At 37.3% G+C, this 21,837-nt stretch overlaps 1 protein-coding gene across 17 annotated transcripts in view; it reads right to left on the minus strand.

Moving 5' to 3' along the window:
* Positions 1-21,837, minus strand: part of ARAP2 (ArfGAP with RhoGAP domain, ankyrin repeat and PH domain 2) — a 209,370-nt gene that overhangs the window by 73,771 nt on the left and 113,762 nt on the right. For 15 of the 17 annotated variants that reach the window (XM_070069629.2, XM_070069624.2, XM_089327077.1 and 12 more), the window contains 3 exons: positions 12,143-12,306; positions 6,972-7,184; positions 2,901-3,006 (listed from right to left, as the gene is read on the minus strand). In XM_070069629.2, coding sequence (XP_069925730.1) covers positions 2,901-3,006; positions 6,972-7,184; positions 12,143-12,306 — 483 coding nt within the window. Of the gene's footprint in view, positions 1-2,900; positions 3,007-6,971; positions 7,185-12,142; positions 12,307-17,555; positions 17,713-21,837 lie in introns of those variants that run through there. The other 2 variants (XM_089327080.1, XM_089327081.1) reach the window with 1 other exon arrangement.

Raw genomic sequence — 21,837 nt, forward strand, 5'->3', positions numbered from 1 at the left:
AACAGACATACAATGCAACCCAACAATCCCACTCCTGGAAATTTAACAAATGAAATGAAATGAGCATATGAAAGAGTTATCTTCACCCTCATGTTTACTGCAGCTCAATTCAAAATAGTTAAGATACTGCATCAACTCAGATGCCCACTACTGATGACTGGATAAAGAAACTGTGATATATAGAGAATGGAATACTACTCAGTTGTAAAAAAAGAGAATGTATCCTCTCTTTTGCAATAAAATGGATGCAACTGCAAACTTTTATACTAAGTGAAATAAGCCAGTCCCCAAAAAGACAAATACCAAATGTTTTCTATGATCTGTGGTAACTAACATAGTATCAAAATGTGATGTGTAGGGATGAAATTGACATTTTGAAATGCAACGATTATTTACAGGCTTTGTCTCTACTGTTGAGGAACAGTGTTTTTTTCTTCTTACTATTTGTTGAATTCTTTACTAATAGAGGGTCAATCTGATGAGTACAAAGTAAACTGAAAATAGAACATTGTTAAAATTAAGAGAGGGAATAAGAGAAGGAGGAAGAAGTTTGGTGTCGTGGGTAGGAGGTAGGGAAGATGGGTATATCACTATTTTCCTAAATATATATATATTTTCATATATATATATGAAATACATGATTTTTTTACCTTAAATAAAAAATTTTGAGAAAAGAAAATAAGCTGTGTAAGACTTTTAAATCTAGTCTCCAAATAAAATACTTTTAGTGGAATTCAGTTTTATAGAAATCTATTAAAGGGGAGATGAATACAATATATTCTTTTTTTCAACTTTTATTTAATAAATATAAATTGCCAAAGTACAAAGCAAAATTTATACTTATTGTCATTTTAAATAACTGCTAAGATCAAAAGAAACATTTAACCTTAACTTAAAAGACTATTTTCTCTTTTTATTTATTTTTTATTTTTATTTTTTAATTTTTATTTCTTTTTGACAGGCAGAGTGGACAGTGAGAGAGAGAGAGAGACAGAGAGAAAGGTCTTCCTTTGCCGTTGGTTCACCCTCCAATGGCCGCCACGGCCGGCGCGCTGAGGCCGGCACACCGTGCTGATCCGAAGGCAGGAGCCAGGTGCTTATCCTGGTCTCCCATAGGGTGCAGGGAACTTGGGCCATCCTCCACTGCACTCCTGGGCCACAGCAGAGAGCTGGCCTGGAAGAGGGGCAACCGGGACAGAATCCGGCGCCCCGACCGGGACTAGAACCCAGTGTGCCTGCGCCGCAAGGTGGAGGATTAGCCTAGTGAGCCGCAGCGCCGGCCCAAAAGACTATTTTCAAATACTGTCATCTTTCAGCTCTCGTTTCTCTAGTCAGATTCCACTCCTCTATCCTTTCAAAAGTAAGATGACTTCCATGCACTGACACAGAAAATGATTTTAATTTCTATAATTTCCTCATATTAACCATTACATAATCCCAAAATATCAGTAGTCAGGTAAGATGTAAGCTGATAATAAAGAAATAAGAGCCTGTAAAGACCTTACTGCAGGAAAACACTGTGCTCATCGTTTCCTGTTATAGTGTCTTGGTCCTTAAACACTCAATGAATCATTGATTCTCTCTTCTATAATTCTATGCCACATGCTAACAATGTTTATATCAAAATTTGTCCAAACATCTCATTGGAACAGAGATAGGACTATATAACATGGGTTCAATTTGTATGGTGCAACAAGATAACCCCTCCTGGAGTTCTGACACAGCAGATCAAGCTACCACTTGCAACAGCAGTAGTCCCTATCAGAGCACCAGTTTAAGTCCCAGCTACTCCACTTCCAATCTAGTTTATTGTTAATGCTCCTGAAAAGATAGCAAATGATGGCTCAAGTGCTTGGGCTCCTGACACCCATGTGGGAGACCTGGATAAAGTTCCTGGCTCCTGGCTTTAGTCTGGCCCATTATCAACTGTGGCAATCATTAGGGAATGAACCAAAGGATAGAAATTCCGCCCCCCCCCCTTTTTGGTGCTCTTTGAGTTTAAAAAAAAAATTAAAGATTTACTTTATTTGTTTGAAGGACAGAGTTACAGAGAGAAGTAGAGACAGTGTGAGAGGTCTTCTGTCTGCTGGTTCACTCCACAAATGGCCACAAAGGCCAGAGCTGAGCAGATCCAAAGCCAGGAGATGGGAGCTACTTCTGGGTCTCCCATGGTGGTGCAGGGGCCCAAGGACTTGGGCCATCTTCCCCTGATTTCTGAGGCACATTAACAGGGATCTGGATCTGAAGTGGAACAGCTGGGACTAGAACTGGTGCTCATATGAGATGTTGGCACTACATACAGCCAGGGCTTTAACCTGCTGTGTCATAGCATTGGCCCCTCAGAAACGTTTTGTTGTTGTTGTTGTTGCTTTAAAGAAAATAATTCCTCCATCTACAATTTCCCATATATATTTATTACAGAGAGACTGAGATAGGTATGTAGAGACATCCACCAGGTTTACTTCCCAGATGCTGGCAACAGCAAGAGTTGGGCAAGGCTGAAACCAGAAGCCCAGAAATCCAACTGAGTCTCACATATAGGTGTCAGGGACTAAAGCACTTGGGCCATTTTCTGCTGGCTTCCAGGGTTACATTAGCATGATGCTGAATTGAAAGCAGATCTGGGACTTGAACTGGCAGTCAGGAGTTTTAAGATTCTTGGCTAGTACTGTATGCATTTGAGGAAGAAATATGTATGACTATTTATTTCATTTAAAAAATTTTTCAGTGCTATTTATTTGCAGATGTTACTTAATTATATCAAGTTACAGAAAGGATAATGTGATAGTTCTTAAGATATGGTGAAAAATTCATAGTTGAATGGAAGAGGCTAGGCATATTACTTTAACCTTAGAAATGACAGATTTGAAATGTCTAGAAAAGTTCATGTATCTACCCACCTGTAAAGGTGTTCAATTATAGCTGCCAATGTCGCTTGGTTGACAACTGGGAGAGTACGTATAAATGCTCCATACTTTTTAATTCTTTCCTTGTCATCCTGTGTATCTGGCAGGAAAATTAAAAAAAAAAGTGTTTAGTACTAAATTGATTATCTATGTTATATATAAATTGGCCATTACACAGTTTTAAAACAACAGTCACTCATATATTTTAATAAATGATACAACCAGGTTTCAGTAGAAAAGCACTCAAACTTCTAATCATGCATAATTCTGGAAAATAATTTATTTACATAAACATTCCACAGCTAAATGCTTTAATTCTTACAATACTTTGTAGTTCAAAACAAAAGACTCAAAATGTGAGGGTGGATGGGGCTTTTTTATCTTCTACCTTATGGACTGTTAAACTTTAACAGGAGTACATTCAATTAATTTCTCAAACTGTAGTACAAAGAGGAGTGATAATCCAAAAGTATTTTATCTGTGGTTATGGAGAGGTTTCATTATTTGTATAATAATTCTAATCTTTTTTTCTGATGAAATTTTAAAAACTTTACCAAACTATAACCCATCCCAGAGTTATGAACTCTGTATTACCCCTCTGATGTAAATAAAAGACCTTTTACCAGTCCTGATACCTACAAATCATTGGAAATGATGAGGGGACAATGGATAAAGTTGTACACAAGTCTGAATATTATGGTCCAGACACAGAGAAGGATGGACTCTCTGCCTCTGTCCTGAGCAGAAATTTATTGCTTCATAGAGAGGAGCATGAAAAGAAATTACCTTCGAAACTTCTAAACCTAAGATGGCAAAAGATTAGAGATTCTGCAAACAGGAAATCCAAAGGCCTAGAATCCAGGAGTAGGGAAAGCCCCACAAAATCATCTGACCTGGCCCTGCCAAGGCAACATCAGGTGGGACTTGAAATTCAAGAAATCTACAGCAGGCAAAGTTTTAAGCTGATAATTCTGTATGGCCTTAACTGAAGTTATAAAATCCAAGTGGCCCTTGGCAGAAAAAAGGTTCCCCATCCCTAGTCTAGACTCTAGAAATGTGTACTAGTGGTTTAGTCTAATCAGCTAACAGGCGAAATAAAAGATCACTTTTCAAAGAAACAGCTTATACTGGCTATGTAACTCAAGGGCACTGCACTCATACATTCCTTCTTAATTCCCAACTACATTTAGAGACAATGCTTTTTCATTTCCCACTTAGCCATACCTATTCCTCACATAGAGGCAGTAGCAGATTGATGATTCTTTAAAAGTACATAGTTACCTGCAATAGGCATTAGAATCCCAGGGGATCTAAGAAACACTGTGACACATTTTTCAAGGACAATCCTATTCAAAACTGTAAGTGACATCTTTTATGTGCTGATTTAGCCTGCACATGAGATTTATACAAGTAAACACAGTCATATTGACAGAAGAGTCCTAGTAGATGATTCTCAAAAAGCAAAAAGAGGAAATACTCAACATTATAGTAAAAGACTCTACTGAAAATTAATCATCCCTAGTATAATCCAAATATTAACCCTTGTGTTATTCAGTTTCTATCTATAGGGGTTAACTGTATGCATTCAATAAAATTACTACTACTACAGCTCCTATAATAAGAAGTCATACTGGTATAGGATATTTTACGTACCTCATAAGAATAAACTAGCATTTTAAAATAAAGATAAGCTTAGGAAAGAGTTCAGGTCATAGAAAATGCAATGATTAATGGGATCAGGCACTGAGTTAGATAATCTAGCTTAAGAGGGAGACAGGACATCATATAAATAGGAGTATGCCCCTGCAAGGCATTCTCAGCCTCAGGCTCAGGGGACGCCACATAGGTCTTCTGTGAGGTCAACCCGGGTAGTTGTGGTTTATCCTTGTCAGATCCTACATGGGCCACTTCTGAAATGTGGCTGAGCTATTTTGGACGTGAAAGCAAAGGACTTAAAGGCTATTTGACCCAGTATTCAAAGGCCTCTCCACAAAAATTCACAAAGAATTCACATCCAAGTGAAAGGTGAACACATTCCCTTCTGACATAGGCCGACCACTTGCAGACTACCTCCTCCTGGCAGACTGATACCAGAGAGCCTTCTTTGTCACTACATTTGACAACTTTAACAAAAAACATATTTGTCACATAGTTTTGATAACAGATTCTACAATAAAGAGACATAGTAAGCCTTTGTAAAATAGAAATACTATAAATAACTTCAAAGTTATAAAGTACAATAAAATCTTAAAACAAAAATGAAGGCTGCAAGAGAACTGGGCTTAAAGAAATGCATTTATCTAATTCCATGTTTTATATCCCAGAAAACTACACAATCAACTCTTATTGTGATTATAGTTAACCCTATTGGTTTGAGAAATATGGGGAGCAAATAAAAATAATGAAAGCTTTATTCTAAATTCAAAACTACTCTCCTTGTGCTGCCACTAACATGGGCCATTCTTTTTTATTTAAACTTTTATTTAATAAATATAAATTTCAAAAGTATAACTTTTGGATTATAGCGGCGTTTACCCCCATAACCTCCCTCCCACCCACAACCATCCCACCTCCCACTCCCTCTCCCATCTCATTCATCAAGATTCAGTCTTTATATACAGAAGATCAACTTAGTATATACTAAGTAAAGATTTCAATAGTTTGCACCCACACAGACACACAAAGTATAAAGTACTGTTTGAGTACTAGTTTCACCATTAATTCGCATAGTACAACACATTAAGGACAGAGATCCTACATGAGGAGTAAGTGCACAGTGACTCCCATTGTTGATTAACAACTGACACTCTTATTTATGATGTCAGTAATCACCTGAGGCTCTTGTCATGAGCTGCCAAGGCTATGGAAGCCTCTTGAGTTCATAAACTCTGACATTATTTAGACAAGGCCATAATCAAAGTGGAATTTCTCTCCTCCCTTCAGAGAAAGGTACCTCCTTCTTTGATGGCCCCTTCTTTCCACTGGGATCTCACTAACAGGGGTCTTTCATTTAGGCTTTTTTTTTTTTTTTTTTTTTTTTTTTTTTGCCACAGTGTCTTGGTTTTCCAAGCCTGAGAAACTCTCACAGGCTTTTTAGCTGGATCTGAATGCCTTAAGGGCTGATTCTGAGGCCAGAGTGCTGTTTAGGGCATCTGCCATTCTATGAGTCTGCTGTGTATCCCACTTCCCATAACATGGGCCATTCTTGTGATAATTTTCATGCTGTGTTTGATTTGTGGCATCAATTCACAATTCAAATATATGTGTTATATTTTAGATTAAAGCAATACCATCAGTAAAAACTTTATTTCTCTACAGAGAAATATCATGTAGTCAAAAAGCCATTTTTCCAAAAATCTTGAAGTTAATGTATAAGAGAGAAACAATTTAGAAATTACAGTTTAATTAAAAGAAAACTGTGACAAACTGAAGACTTAAAATAATCATTTTGAAGATATAGACAGATGAGTATGTTTGATGATAATAAATGACATATATAAATCACAAGTATAACTAAAAATTGCACATAAAACATTAAAGGAAATACCTGCATTTCAGTTTTTATTATGTTTAAATAAAAGGCATTGTCGTAAATTAATATATGTAAAACTATGTTTTACTGAAACCACTGAGACCTTGTTATTTAAAAAATATTTTTCTAGGGATATTTCTTAAATAATCTCTCAAATACCATAGTTCTTTATGTCATAAAATGGAAACTTAAGGAAAATAAAGAAGACAAAGGAGTAACATGTAAAAATCTTATGAGTATTGCTTTAAATGCTTGATTTTATTTTCAATAAAAGATAGCATATATGGACTTGAATACAATACTTTGAAGTTAAAATAAAGTAAGCACTACAAAATCTATTGAAAAGTAAGTGTAGAACATACTCTTTACCAAGTATCATACATTTCTTTTGAGGAAGATACAAACAGCTACTGATAATTGCACTATTTCTGCTCTTGCCTTTATGTACAAATTTCCAGATACCAAAGACTAAACAAATCTAAGCATTCCACTGTAAGTCAAGCATTTATTATGTTGCGTATTTTGTGCATTACCTAAAGCAGAGATCCAGTATGGATAGAGCTCCTTGGCAAGCAGTGCATCATCGATGTCAGAAAGAAAACGTTTCAACACACTCGTCACATCTTCAAGTTGATGCTTTCCAGCCCTCAATTTAAAGCTTCTTGCATCCTTTTTGAAATTTTCCAAGAGCTCACTTATGTGCAAAGGATCACCATTCTTTTGATAGATATACTTGCATCCTAAACCTTTGTTTAAAAGAGTTACATGAAAATGTTTAAATTTAAAATTCACATTTGTATCATAAAACGAAGTAAATTTCTGCATTGTGATGGTGAACAAGATGAAGAAATCATCAAACATGCAATGACATAAACATACATGGGGCAAGGGAGGGGTGCTTCTTACCTGTAATTTTAGTTATTTAGAATGTTAACCTGATGCACAAGCTACTCCATCATCAGCTTGCAGCAAACCCTTGGTTAGCCCTTCTTCCAGTTCTCCACGGTATCTTTTATAAATGTTCTTTGATCTTATTCCAGAATATAAACTTGCCCCACTGACAAAATTGAGGCTTTCTGGTATAAATTTCCTCAATCTGCTGCCCACATCTTTGTCTATTAATTTCTGTCTGTTGCTACCTTCACCTCCTTTCCAGTGATAAGCTGGCTTACCTCTTTCTCAATGCTGCTGATTCATCACATGCTTCACATATAGTAAGAGTAGAAGAGATTAGGACCAACAGGAAAAGAAGTGTTTAAGACCATGAGTAATAAACACAAAAATTCCCTCCAACTCTGCCTAACTCATCTAGGTTTTTAGTTCATTTCCTTTCAAAATGAAGCTAGGTTTCCTATATTTATTATTCTACAGTCTCTTTAAACACACAGTCTCATTTCTGTGTGCAGTCCACATGCTCAGATCATTTTCATCAAGAATATCAATGACATCTTTTTTCCTCCATGATTTTCAGTCTTTAACTAATGATAATTCCTTATACTTTCTGACACTTTAAATGAATCTCTGTTAAAATTAATTTAACCCCGGCTGGCGCCGCAGCTCACTAGGCTAATCCTCTGCCTTGCGGTGATGGCACACCGGGTTCTAGTCCCAGTCAGGGCACCGGATCCTGTCCCGGTTGCCCCTCTTCCAGGCCAGCTCTCTGCTGTGGCCCGGGAGTGCAGTGGAGGATGGCCCAAGTCCTTGGGCCCTGCACTCCATGGGAGACCAGGAGAAGCACCAGTCTCCTGCCTTTGGATCAGCGTGGTGCGCCGGCCGCAGCGTGCTGGCCGTGGCGGCCATTAGAGGGTGAACCAATGGCAAAGGAAGACCTTTCTCTCTGTCTCTCTCTCTCACTGTTCACTCTGCCTGTCAAAAAAAAAAAAAAAAGAAGAAGAAAAAGAAAAAGAAAAAGAAATTAATTTAACCCCATGCTTTTCCTGACATCAGGATTTCATTTTTATCCCCTTCCACGTATTCTGCTCATTTAGTATTTACAGGAGATTTCAGGTATCCATTCTTCTTTCTCCTCTCTTCCAATGCCCTATAAAGTTCTCTGGGAGAACTTACTCAACCTCATCACTTTAACTATTATACCTTTTTCCACTCAGGTTTTAGTTTCTAAGATTTCATACACACATACTGTCATGAATCTGCAGGCAAAACACAGAAACACCATATGTGTGTGTGTGCGTTTGTGTATGTGTGTGTTTGCACACACATTTAAAAGCAATTCAAAATAACCTAAAGGAATTAATTATTTTGGACATTCACCTTCCAATCCCAACAAGTTCTTGATTTTGTTCCTCTACCTCAATACATGGTACTGGTTTCTTCCCCAACCCCTTCTAAGTCAGAAACTCTTTCTCATTACACTGAAAGAATAATAAATATACTATATCACATACATTTAATGTCATGACCTCATTCTCAAAACTGTCCCCTTCTTTCCATCCCATATGCTGTGATTTTGTGCCCTTGATTCCTCACTGCATTTTCATGACTCCAGGCCCCAGTCTTGTGCAGCCTTCCAGACTGGTTTGAAAATGACTACATGATCTGAAGTACAGTTCTTTTGGTGTTACTGACAACCATAAAAATCTGTGTGCTGCCCTCCCATTGTCTATAAAAAAAAAGCTTGCAGATTTCTAGAAATTTATTTTGTTTATTTGAAACAGAGAGAGAGAGAGAGAGAGAGAGAGAGAGGTTTTCCATCACTCTCCAAATGGCCACAACAGCCAGATCTGAGCCAGACAGAAGCTAGGGGCTTCTTCTAGGTCACCCCAGAAGGTGCAGGGACCCCAGCATTTGGGCCATCTTGAGCTGCTTTCACCGTCACGTTAGCAGAGAGCTGGATTGGAAGTGGAGCAGCCCGGTATGGGGTGCTGGCATCACAGGCAGCAGCTTTACTCACTTTGCCACAGTGCTGGCCCCTGTGGATTTTCTTAGCATAATTAAAATGCTAAGTGAACTGACCTCATTTCTCTTCTTCTCAAACTAAGCTCTGGCCACATTTAACTAGATACAGTAGTTGAATTTACAGTCTTCTGTCATGACACTGTACACCAGCACGCACTGTATTCTCCTCGAATCCCCAACTCTTTCTCTTAACTTCCTCCTGCTTTCCCTTAAGGCTCCTAGTAGACACAATACCTCATTATGGAGCCCCATGCTACCAACCTTAGTCTGGGTGAAACGCACTCCTACATCACTGATGTCTGCAGCAACCCTGGAACCACAGAATTCTACACTTAGATGTAACTCTTCACTTGTCTGTCTGTGATCCATAATCTGAGAACCCCTGGATGCCAAGAAACAACTACAACCAAGAGTCTAAGACATTGTCTTCCTAGCTGAGTTTCTAATAGTTGGTATTCAACTAGGTTAATCGAAGGAGAATATGAACATGATTTTGTTTACAAAAATTACATTCCCTAAGAATAAGCTAATTTATAAAAATAATTAAAATACCCAGAATCATATTGTGAACTCAGTCAAGCTCAAACCTTGACATGACAAGCATTGAAACTTTGCCTAGAGATTTTCACCCTGGGATCAGTATTTCAAAATTACTACTACTGCAAAGACTCCTAGCCAACCACTGGAATCCTATGATCACTGGACACATTTTAAGTTCATTTCAAATCTTTCTTTCTATATGCTGCTAACATTGAGTTTTCCCCATGCTGCTAACATCAAGGTTTCTCCCATGCTATGCTTATAAAAAAGTCTTTTATTGGTTTTATCACTTTAATATGCAAGTTAATGCACCTTGTACTAGAGTTATAAAGTAGTTATAATGTATGAGATTTAGCTGAAAACAATCTAATGCTTAATGATTTTAAATTCAAGTAAACAACACAAAGAAACTTCTGATTTCCCTAGAGAAGCATTAAATTGGTTACACTAGAGTTAGTCAAGTTATTTTAATCATTTGCCAGCTTAAGAAAGATCTTATGCCATTATAAAACCAACATGATGTGAAAATTCCCAATGAGGTTATGCTCTTGCTAAAACATAATATCCATGCAATTCATTTATACCTGTAAAATGCAAGCATTCTAATACTGAATGATAGCAATAAATGAAAATAACCTTCTTCTTCCCTTATCTTCAAATAAAGATGCTTATAGCTGAAAAAATATATACTATCATAGCAAGGAACTTCCTCTAAGAAAGGCCATATATATAAACACGTACATATTTTCAGTGGATATAAAATACAAACACAATGAAGCTGCACCTTAATAAAATTTGCATTTGAATTACATAGAAAATAACTGAAATACTTAAAATGGTATTCTCCTTGGAGGAAAGGCTAATATGCATGCTATAAATTTAATTTCAAAAAATTTTCTTTGTAAGGTTTATTTTAGAGATTTTACAACATATCCATGCATTGTCAGTTTTCAATAGCAGAATATGCAACCTATAGCTTGGTCTTTAACATTTTTACTCCTACTTCTGTGTTGCCATTATTGAGACCAGTGGCTGATATGCAACAGGCACTCAGTAAATAAGAAATGAACTAATTATACAATGTTTTACTATAGCTATTTCACTGATTATACCTTCTTTTGTAATTAAAAATATCCAGAGATCTCTCTAATATCAGGGCAGCAAAAAAATACAGGATCAAACACTTTATTCTTTTTAATATTTCTCATCTAAATAAGCTACAGGATGAAAGGTGGGAAAATTTTGGAGGTGGCCATTTGCCATAACTGTTAAGACACTGGCAAAGATTCTAGCATCCCACATCAGCGTACCTGGGTTGCAGAGTTGTCTCCAGCTCCTGGCTCTGGCTGCATGCCAATGCACACCCTTGGAGAGGGCAGTAATGGCTTGTGATTGGGTCCCTGGGACCATGTGGGGGATCTCGATTGAGTTGCTGGATCCCGGTACTGGCCCCAGCTATGGATCGTTCTAAGCATTTGGGGAGTGGGCTAGGGGATAAGAGCTCCCTATCTCATTGTCTGTCTCTTTGACTCTCAAATAAATAAGTTAAAAAAAATTTTAAGTGAGAACATTGTTGCATTAGAAATACAAATAGGAATTTTTGTTACCTTTCAGAGTATGAAAGATATGCATATAAAATAAATAAATAAAAACATGAGGAATAAAGGCTATTTTTGAGGTGAATCTAAAAATTCTATCATAGCATATGAAATTAACATGAAGCTGGACAACATAGCTTTAGTTCAACTTTTGATCTGCAAACTCTACACAGAAATATCTATTGCATATCTGACCAATTGCATATTGAATGAAACACACACACACACACATTTTGTACGCATGAAAACAGAAAACAAGATCTTTTACATATTGTTCCATAGTTTTTACCATTTCTAAGCGCATGCTTAGAGAGACTGAGTTACTGCTGGATTTATTCCATGCTTGCAATAACAGAAAATCATGGTCCTCACTATTTTTATACACTTTACAACATAGATTCATTCAATACATTATTTAACACTTTTTAGTCATCAAAAGAAGGAAACGGTGAAAGTGTATTATGGGGTCCAAATGAGTTTTATTGAGAGAAGGAATGCCAGTTAGCTGAGCATGAGACTAGGCTTTTCCTTTTCACTGGTACACTTGCAAATACAAAGGGCTTGATTTGGTCCAATAGAGGTGCCACTGAAAAACTGTAAGAATGACACTGTGAATACTAGGGGTTGAATAAGAACCCTGTGATACGTACCATACTGTGTAACAAATGCTATGCAGCTGTTCACGATAATGGGGACGTCATTTTTGCTGAGCTGCTGATCTTGTAATGCATTACCATCTGTACCTGCTGCTTTTTCAATTGCTGTATGCCAGACTGTGAAATCCAACTTGGTATGCCCATGGATGTATAATGTTCTGGAAAGTTTAAAAAGCATTTCGAATCATAATTTTGCATTTTTATTTTAAATTCTTACTTCAAGACAGATTACCCTTAAATTCATAGACACAGAATCCTGTCTCACTCACTGTAAGAAAAATCTTTCCTTTCATCACCACTGTCTTCTACTCAGTCCTTCTCTTGCGGGGACAATCACATCTCGTCACAGAATAGAGGGGGTTATCTGGAATGACAGTCTCCACTCTTACACTCCCCAGCTCTTTTCTTCTATTTCTGAAAAACTGAATTTAAATTCCCATGGCAAGTATCTCTAGTGCTGTCTAAAAGATATTGACAGCTGCACAAAGGTACTTTGAAAAGTCTGTGGAAAAATAGTTCTTAAAAAAATAAGATTATTTTAGTGCAAAAATTTTGAATTCCATGCACATGGTAGGTCTTCAAGAAGTTTGTAGAAATTGCGTGTTAGGAAAAAAAACCTATGCATGGCTTCCAAAAGTTTTGCACCAAAAGGAACTTACCTTTTAATTCCATTTTGCACAAACGTTATGAAGTACATTCATAGTTTTCAGGATGTCAGAACTGTTAATGATTTCATTTCTTTAGAAAAGAAAATACTACCATTTAACTTGGGTTTTATAGTAATGTTCTTTCTGAATTTTCCTCCTATCTCTCTGGTCATTCATTCTCTTTCTCAAGCTCAATTCCTGTCTGAACAGCAAGGTGTGACCTCAGTGCTCATGCTAAGTCCAGACTCCCCAGGGGCATATCAGTCAGGCCAGTGGTTTCATTTCCCTCATGTAAACTGCTGACACCCAAATCCCTATCTCTAGGCAATAGCTTTGACAAATCCGATCTTGTTGCAAAGCAGGCACAGACAGCGGTTAAGAGGGGGGACTGCAATCCATGTTTCCACACTCAAATTTTAGCTTCCTTTTTTACTTTCTTTGTTACCTTAGGTAAGTTATCAACCTTGCTTGTGCCTCAGTTTCATCACTGGTAAAGTTAAAATAATAATAGCAGCCAACATAGTGCTCAATAAACATGGCATTAATAACTAAATAATGCACTGTGCCAGTCATGGATATTTGGATTTTGGATACCATCACCTTAATATGCAACCAGCATCTCAAACCTTTCTTTCCTCATATAAATTGCTCCTGCCACTCTATTTCTCAACTTACACTACCAGAAACTTAGGATTAATTAACTATAGATTGCTCTCCCCTCAAGTCACTGCCACATGAATTCAATAACAAAATTCTGTTGACTCTAGTCTTGTTATATCCACCCTCCTCCTCTTCTTTCCATCACTGCCTTATTTCAGATCTTCATAGTGTGCCCAGAGGTCACTAAAACCCCTGCCAATAGATTCTTCCCCACTTCTCTGCCCCCCTGATCCCTGGCCACACTGTCCAATTACAATTTTTATAAAACGCAAGGCTAAGGGCATCACTTCCAGATCACATCCTACAACTACTGAGTTTTCAAGATGAAAATGTCTTCAACGGCTGGTATTGCGGTACAGCAGGTTAACCACTCATGGAACACAGGAAGCCACATTAGAGCACTGGTTCAAGTCCTAGCTGCTCTGCTTCTGGTCTAGTTTCCTGAGAACACACCAGGAAGGAAGTAAAATATGGCCCAAGTATTTGAATCTTGCCACCCATGTGGGAAACCTGGGTGGAAATTCCAACAAATGGAGGGCTTTGGCTTGGCCCAGCCCTGGCTATGTGGCCACTGGGGAGTAAACTAGTAGATGGAATCTCTCTCTCTCTCTCTCTCTCTAGCTCTACCTCTCTCTCTCTCTCTCTCTCTTTCTGACATTTTGCATTTAAGTAAATCTAAAAAAAGAAAAAAGAAAGAAAAAGTCGTTATGATCTGGTCTATATTTTCCCCTCCTACTTGATCTGCCATTCCCCTGAACTCAAGACTTACTAAGGTGGGTGAAGGAGGTACTAGTAGAAACACATCTTCTTATCTTTATCATAAACATTTCTGGTTCTTTGGTTACTCCAACTCTCCCATTAAGGTGTATCCAGGTGATATACCCCACTCTATCAGTTATTGACCTCTTATACTTAGTGTGTCACAGATTTTGCATCTTAGTTGCCAAACAGCCACTCTGCCTTCTATTATACCACCTGTTGTATCTAAGTGGATGCATTAGCTGTTAGATCCTAAACTTGACAGTCAGGCAAGAGAAGTAGTTCATTCTCCAAGGTGAATGCATAGAGGTTAGCATTTCTGGACTCATAATAATTTTGAGGTTCTATCATCAAATATAAAATTATATTCAAAACATAACACTGTTACAGATGAAATTCAAGTATATTTACATCAAAATAAAAGTATTTAATCTTGATTTCACGCTATGAGGGAGCTACTTTGGATTCAGTCCAAAAAGAAAAGCATGAGCCCTGGGGCAGAGGTGGATGTAGAGAAAAGAGGGACATAATGTCCTATCTTTCTGATAATTACTGGCCCTAACAGAAAAGACAAAAATAACAAACTTCTTCCTTTATTTCTTTTTTGTTTCTTGCAATGTTTCTGGAAAAAAAAAAAAAAAGCTACCAGCATTTTACCAAGCTAATTTCTAACATTTTCTGAACTTGATGTTAACTACTTTTGTTTTACTGACACTTGTGCCTGTAATCCCTATCTCTTGCTTTTTGGCGTCTTTATCTACTGTTTTGATTTTCCACAACACAACAGCAGCCCTGACCTCTGGGTCTTGTAATTTTCTATCTGAAAAATTCTGACACTTGTTCTAATACTCTTGACAAGCTTTAGCCTTTTCATTTACCTTACATCATCTTTAGCTCAAAAGCATTCTATTGCTGGTTACACTTGTCTAAATGAAATAACTCAGGAGCTTTCCTTGATGAATATCAAACCCTACACCCCATAAACAATGTTAGATCCTTATGAATTCATGAGTTTAACAAAAAGACTTAACATTTCTCTTTTACTTACATATATTTTTTGACCTGATAATTAAGCTCTAAATATAAACTTTAAAAAAAAAAAAAAAAACTGCAGTGAGTAGAGTATTCTTGAAAGCAGAGAAATAGAGACAAAATTTGTTTCTCCCAATATGTTTCTGCTACACTCTCACCAACAGGTGTTTATACATACAAACACATGCACTCACCAAAGCATTGTAAAAAGGGAAATAAGGTTAAATTCCAACAAATGGAGAAAGATTAAGTAGTTCAGTATCCATCTGTAGATGTGTATGTTTAGTACAATGAGCAGAGAACATAAAGCTGCATGTGTGCATAAATCAACTGCTTTTGACAGAATGTTAAACTGCCTCTGAGTAGAAAACTCATGGACATTTTGTTTCTTTCGGTACAAATGTCTACTTGTTTTTCATGTAATTAGGAACAAATCACCAAAATCAATGTACTGACTGATCTCTAGAAGTTAAAGGTATTCACAGCCTTATGAACCATGCCATCTTGGGCGTCTGTTACTAAGTTTGGAGCCAAAGCACTGGAAATCTTTCTGCCAAGCCCATCATTTATGATTAAAAAAAACAAAACAAAACAAAACAAAACTAAGGACCAGAAATATTTGCTGAGGTCTACAGGCTAGAAGGAACAGCAAAACTGAACTAAGAAAGTAGGATTTCTGGTCTTAACCAATAATAACCATGATCCTCCCTTTGAGAAATTAGATGTCTATAATTTAAGGCCCTGGTTACTATTTCCACAACTGCTCATTCGATGGGTAAAATTCTGATGTATATCTTTCTGTGTCCTTTCCTCTTATTCTTTTTATCACACAGACTCACAAGGGAGCATGTCCGGAGCAAATTATCACAAAGCTGTATTAATGGAAAATACGTGGAAGATGACCCCAAGTCAGTCATAACAGGAGAGATGTCTGTCTTCCTTTCACGGACACCTTACTTTCTGCCTTGAAAAGCATCCTTGGTGAGTAAGAACCATAATGGATGGGAGTTTAGAAGAAAACCTTTAAAATGTTTATCATGTATTTTTTATTTTTTTAATTTTTAAGGATTTATTTATTTATAAAAATGAAAGGCAGAGAAAGAGAGAGAGAGAGAAATATCAAGTTCTTCCATCTGCTAGTTCATTGCTCAAATAGCTACAATAGCGTAGGCAGACCCACACTGAAGCAAGGAGCCTGGAACTCCATCCAGGTCTCCCATATGGGTGGCAGAGTTCAAGTACTTGATCCATCTTCTGCTGCTTTCTCCTATGCATTAGTAGGGAGCTGGATTGGATGCATAGCAGGCAGGACAGAACCATGGCTCCGATATGGGGAACATACCAATCATCATAGAAGGATTTCTGTTTTTTTATTTTTCTAGAAAAGGACAAATTGTGTTATTTCTGTGAGTGATATTTGGTCAATAAAAAGTTTCCAATCCCCTCATTTTTAGTGTATGGTTTGAAATAATTTATAACTACTTCTACCTAGTAACCATCAGGACAATCAATGAATAGAACATTTTCATCATTCATAAATTTCTTCACACCACTTTGCATTGAGTCCCTTCTTCTACATTAGTCCCAGACAAAAACAGGTCAGCTTTCTGTCACTATGCTTTAGCTTACCAGTTCCAGACTTTCATGAAATAGAATTACAGTTTGAGGGCACTTTCAAAAGTTTTTGTAAAAATGGAACTGAAAGATAAACTTATTTTGGTACAAAAATTTTAAATCTATATATAGAAGTGCCTTGAAAAAAGATCATAGATAGGGCTGCTGTTGTGGCATAGCAGGTTAAGCTGCGGCCTGCAGTGCTGCCACCCTATATGGGTGCTGGTTCAAGTTCTGGCTGCTCTACTTCCTATCTAACTCCCCACTAATGCGCCTGGGAAAGAAGCAGAGGATGGCCCAAGTCCTTGGGTCTTTGCCCCTACGTGAGAGACTCAGATAAATCTCTTGGCTCCTGGCTTTGGTTTGGTATAGCCTAGGCTGTTGTCTCTGTGTATGTGTGTGTGTAACTGCCTTTCAAATAAATATTTTACAAAGATCATGGAAATGGTATGACATAAAAAGTCTATGCATACATTTCAAAATTTTTGCACAAGAATAAGTTTATCTTTTAATTCACCTTCCCATGAACTTTTTGATGTATGTTCATACTGCACAGTTCCATTTTTCTTCCTCTTCTCTCCCATCTGTCCCTGAAAATTAGACCCATGAACTTCTCTCCCATCTCTGTAAAACCACTACATTCTGGTTGGGTTTTCCCACTTCTTGTGTCATGAACCATGATTGCCTGTAAATAGAAAGTTAAGGTGATCTCAATGCTTACTTCCTGTGTCTCCCTTCTCCTTAATCACAGACCTCGAATGCCTCTTGCTCCAATGTCTGAAGAGGTGTTTCATATATTGTGCCTGGTTTTCAAGTTGTTCAAAGTAGGAAGCATTTTCCATGCCAGTTATCCTTTTGTGAACAGAAATGGGAGACTAGTACATTTTAGTCACTGTACTCATAAATCACTTCAGTTTAGAGAGATGCCGTATTAGTTTTTTACTCCTTCAGATAAGAAACTGGGCAAGAGAGATTGATTTTAGTCAGAAGCAGGAAAATGCTATTATGAATATATGCAGATGTAGAGACTGTCACAAGAACAAAGTAGTAGGAAATGTTAATATAAGAAGATTGTACATTCTGAAGTCAACTTCAGTAAACAGCCTCAGGATGCCTGATCTGGGGCTGGCGCTGTGGCACAGCGCATGAAAGCCTCAGCTTGCAGTCCTGGCTTCCCGTAGAAAGAGTCCCAGCTGCTCCACTTCCTATCAAGCTCCCTGTTAATGTACCTGGGAAAGCAGCAGAGGATGGCCCAAGTTCTTGGGCCCCTGCTCCCACATGAGAGACCTGGGAGAAGCTCCTGGCATCAGATCAGCTTAACTCTGGCCTTTGCGGCCATTTGGGGAGTGAACCAGCAAATGGAAGATCTCTCTTCCTCTCTCTCTCCCTCCCTCCCTCCCTCCTTCTCCCTCTCCCTCTCTCTGTAACTGTTCCAAATAAATAAAATAAATCTTAAAAATAATAAAAAAAAGAAAAAAAAAGAAATTATCAATTCCCAACTTGACTCTCACTGGGATTAAACATGACAATAGGTCTGATCTGATTTCATCATCATTTAAAAAAACCATCTATTATTTTTCATTTTATGTTTCTGTGTGGGAGCAAACTGTTGAAATCCATACTTAATGTATACTAAGCTGATCTTCTGTATATTAAGATAATCGAAAATGAATCTTGATGTGAATGGAAGGGGAGAGGGAGTGGGAAAGGGGAGGGTTGTGGGTGGGAGGGACGGTATGGGGGGGAAGCCATTGTAACCCATGAGTCGTACTTTGGAAATTTATATGCATTAAATAAAAGTTTAAAAAAAAATAATAATAATAAAAAGATGGCTTATTTCACAAGAAAGGAATAGCTCAAGTTTTTCAATCCCATACCAACACACAATCAGACAACCACCTACAACTGGACTGTAAGACAGTCCTGTTGTAAGTCGGCTCAAAACTTCTAATAGTGTTCAACTGACTGGAGAATGAATCCAAATCTATACTTTGTAAAATTATTTTTCTTTTTTAAAAAAATTTATTTATTTATTTGAAAGTTAGAGTTAAACAGAAAGAGAATGAGAAAGAATGAGAGAGAGAGAGAGAGAGAGAGAGATATCTTCCATATGCTGATTCACTCCCCAATTGGGTGCAACAGCCAGAGCTGTACCCATGCAAAGCCAGGAGCCAGGAGCTTCCTCTGGGTATCCCACATGGGTGCAGGGGCCTAAGGACTTGGGCCATCCTCTACTGCCCTCCCAAGCCATAGCAGGGAGCTGGATCGGAAGTAGAGTAGCCAGAACACGAACTGGTGCCCACATGGGATGCCGGTACTGCAGGCAGCGGCTTTACCTGCTATGCCACAGAGCAGGCCTCATAAAACGACTTTTAAAACTGTGTTAAAAATTCATTCTCTTAAAATATCTATTATACCTTGGTAACAGGCCTGAAATTCTTTCCAGAGTCAGACAAGTTATGAATTAAATTCAATTAAAAATAATAACATGGTGTCTGTCTATTTTTTGAGACCCACTGACCCACACTTCCTCCTCAAGAACTCAAGGTTAAGTACAACTTGGACTGAAGTTATTTCTAGTCCATTTTACTTCTCTGAAGCTACAATTTCTACCTCTTATGATGTCTGTCTTTTGACCTTTTCAATTTTTCATACTAAAATCCTATGTAGGCTTCCAGACCCACTTAAATACATTTCTCTTTAAAAAATTATCCTGACCACAAGATCAAGAAATGTAACTTTTTAATATATTTATTCACAACATAACACATTTATTTCTTCATAAACTTAATTCTTTGTACACAGCAATGCTTTGAGTTGAATAAAAATGTTTAAAGCAAATAATATAAACTTTAAAATCCACCTTTTATTAAATATGTATATATTCCCTTTACTATAACTCTCCTCAACCGAAAACTGTTTTATAATATAAACCTGAAGTATATCTATTTTTGCAGCATTTGTTGGGGTGATGAGAGAAGAGACTCTTTGTCTTAGAAACATTCAGAATTAAACCATCAGAATTAAATCATCAGAAAGTTACAAAAGCAGTCAAGCTGATATTGTGGGCAATTGGCTACTGTTTAATTTGCAATTACATGCACAATTTAGAAACCACTTTAGGATAATTTAGCCTCTGGAGGATTGCTAATGTATCAGCTCCCATAAAACACAATTCAAGGAGGACAAAAGAAAGATCGCATGGAATAAGTTGATATGAAGAAAAGAACCTTAAATTTAGTGTGCTAATCTCCCAAACTGAGAAAAGTAGTCTGTCCCATAATTGTGAAACAGTGATAAAGTGTTTATTCCCTAGTGTTAGCTACTTTACGTCTAGAATTAGAAATTAAAACTGAAATGCAGTCAGTCTCAGAAGACATCAAATACATTGTGCTTTACTATATTTCAACCACGGAATCTAAAACAACAACAACAAAAAAAACACACCAGTCTTTTCTGTTCCTGATAACATGGCTGAGTTATTTATTATGCTATTACATTAACAACCTTTGAGCAACAGCTCAACATTTGTCCTTGGCAAATGGGCATGTAGCTCTAGAATGAGAAAATGGTAACCACAACAGACAGACAGAGTTCAGGCTTAAAGTACAGGGAATGGCGAGATATAGCCCAGGTACTAAGAGAGAAAAACTGCCAGCCCAGAATATTATATCCTGCAAAGCTATCATTTGTGAATGAAGGTGAAATAAAGACGTTTCATAACAAACAGAAATTGAAAGAATTTGTCGCCACTCGTCCAGCCCTGCAACAGATGCTTAAAGATGTGTTACACACAGAAACACAGAAACACGGTCATCAGTATGAAAGAAGATAAAGGAAGGAAACCTCACAGCAAAAGATCACAGGGAATTCAAAGCATATATTAGAACTTATCTTTGGCAAATGGCAGGGCAAAGTTACCACTTTTCATTAGTCACATTGAACGTTAATGGCCTGAACTGTCCAGTTAAAAGACACCGATTGGGATTTGCTTTTTAACCTGATGCAATTTTAAATGATGCTTAATTTTGTTTTTAAATTTCAAATCCTAGCTCTTACCCATACATGGAACAACAATTAAATTGTACATGTAATTCGCCACTTTGCTACACTAACATTGTTCCAGGGGTACTTATGATGTACTTTTGAATTTTCTATACATGCAATAATGACATTTGCTAGCAGTTTTATGTCTTCCTTCCCAATATGTATGCATTTTGTATCCTTTCTTTGTGTTACTGCACTGTCTAGTAATTCCACCATAATATTGAAAAGTAGTGGTGAGAAAAAGACACTTCCCCCTTTCCCCAACTTAAGGGAAAACTGTCCAATTTCACTATTAAAGTTGGTTTTGGTAGATATTCTTTATCTAGATGAGGAATTTCTCTTCTGTTTCTTGTTTGCTCAGTTTTTTTATGCCAAATATCTTTTACAAAAGTTGATGTAACCATTTAACATTTTTGCAGTTTGTGTAGTATGTCCAATTTATTGATTTTTTAAAATGCTGACAGCCTTGCTTACGTGGGATAAATACCACTTGCTTGTACTACATAAAATTGTTGGATGTTACCTATTATTTAAAAAAAAGAGAGATTTCTAAAGGCAACCCAGAGGAATCCTTAATCCAGTTCTTCATTAGAAGAGATGTGCAATTCGGGACATGCTCAAGCTGACTTACCTCAAACGGTAGAGTTAGAAACATACCAGGGGATTCCAATTCAATCCCATCAAGGTGGCATGTACCAATGCCATCTCACTAGTCCCAGTGATCAATTTCTGTGCACAATTGATCATAATGATAGGACTAAGAACCAAAGGGATCACATAAACAAGAATAGTGTCTGCAAATACTAGCTGATAGAATCAAAAAGGGAGAGAATGATCCAACATGGGAAGTGAGATACACAGCAGACCCATAGAATGGCAGATGTCCTAAACAGCACTCTGGCCTCAGAATCAGCCCTTAAGGCATGTGGA

The sequence above is a fragment of the Oryctolagus cuniculus genome, chromosome 2 (genome assembly GCF_051225735.1).
Source record: "Oryctolagus cuniculus isolate XC-2025 breed Fujian yellow rabbit chromosome 2, ASM5122573v1, whole genome shotgun sequence".
Classification (NCBI taxonomy): Eukaryota; Metazoa; Chordata; class Mammalia; order Lagomorpha; family Leporidae; genus Oryctolagus; species Oryctolagus cuniculus.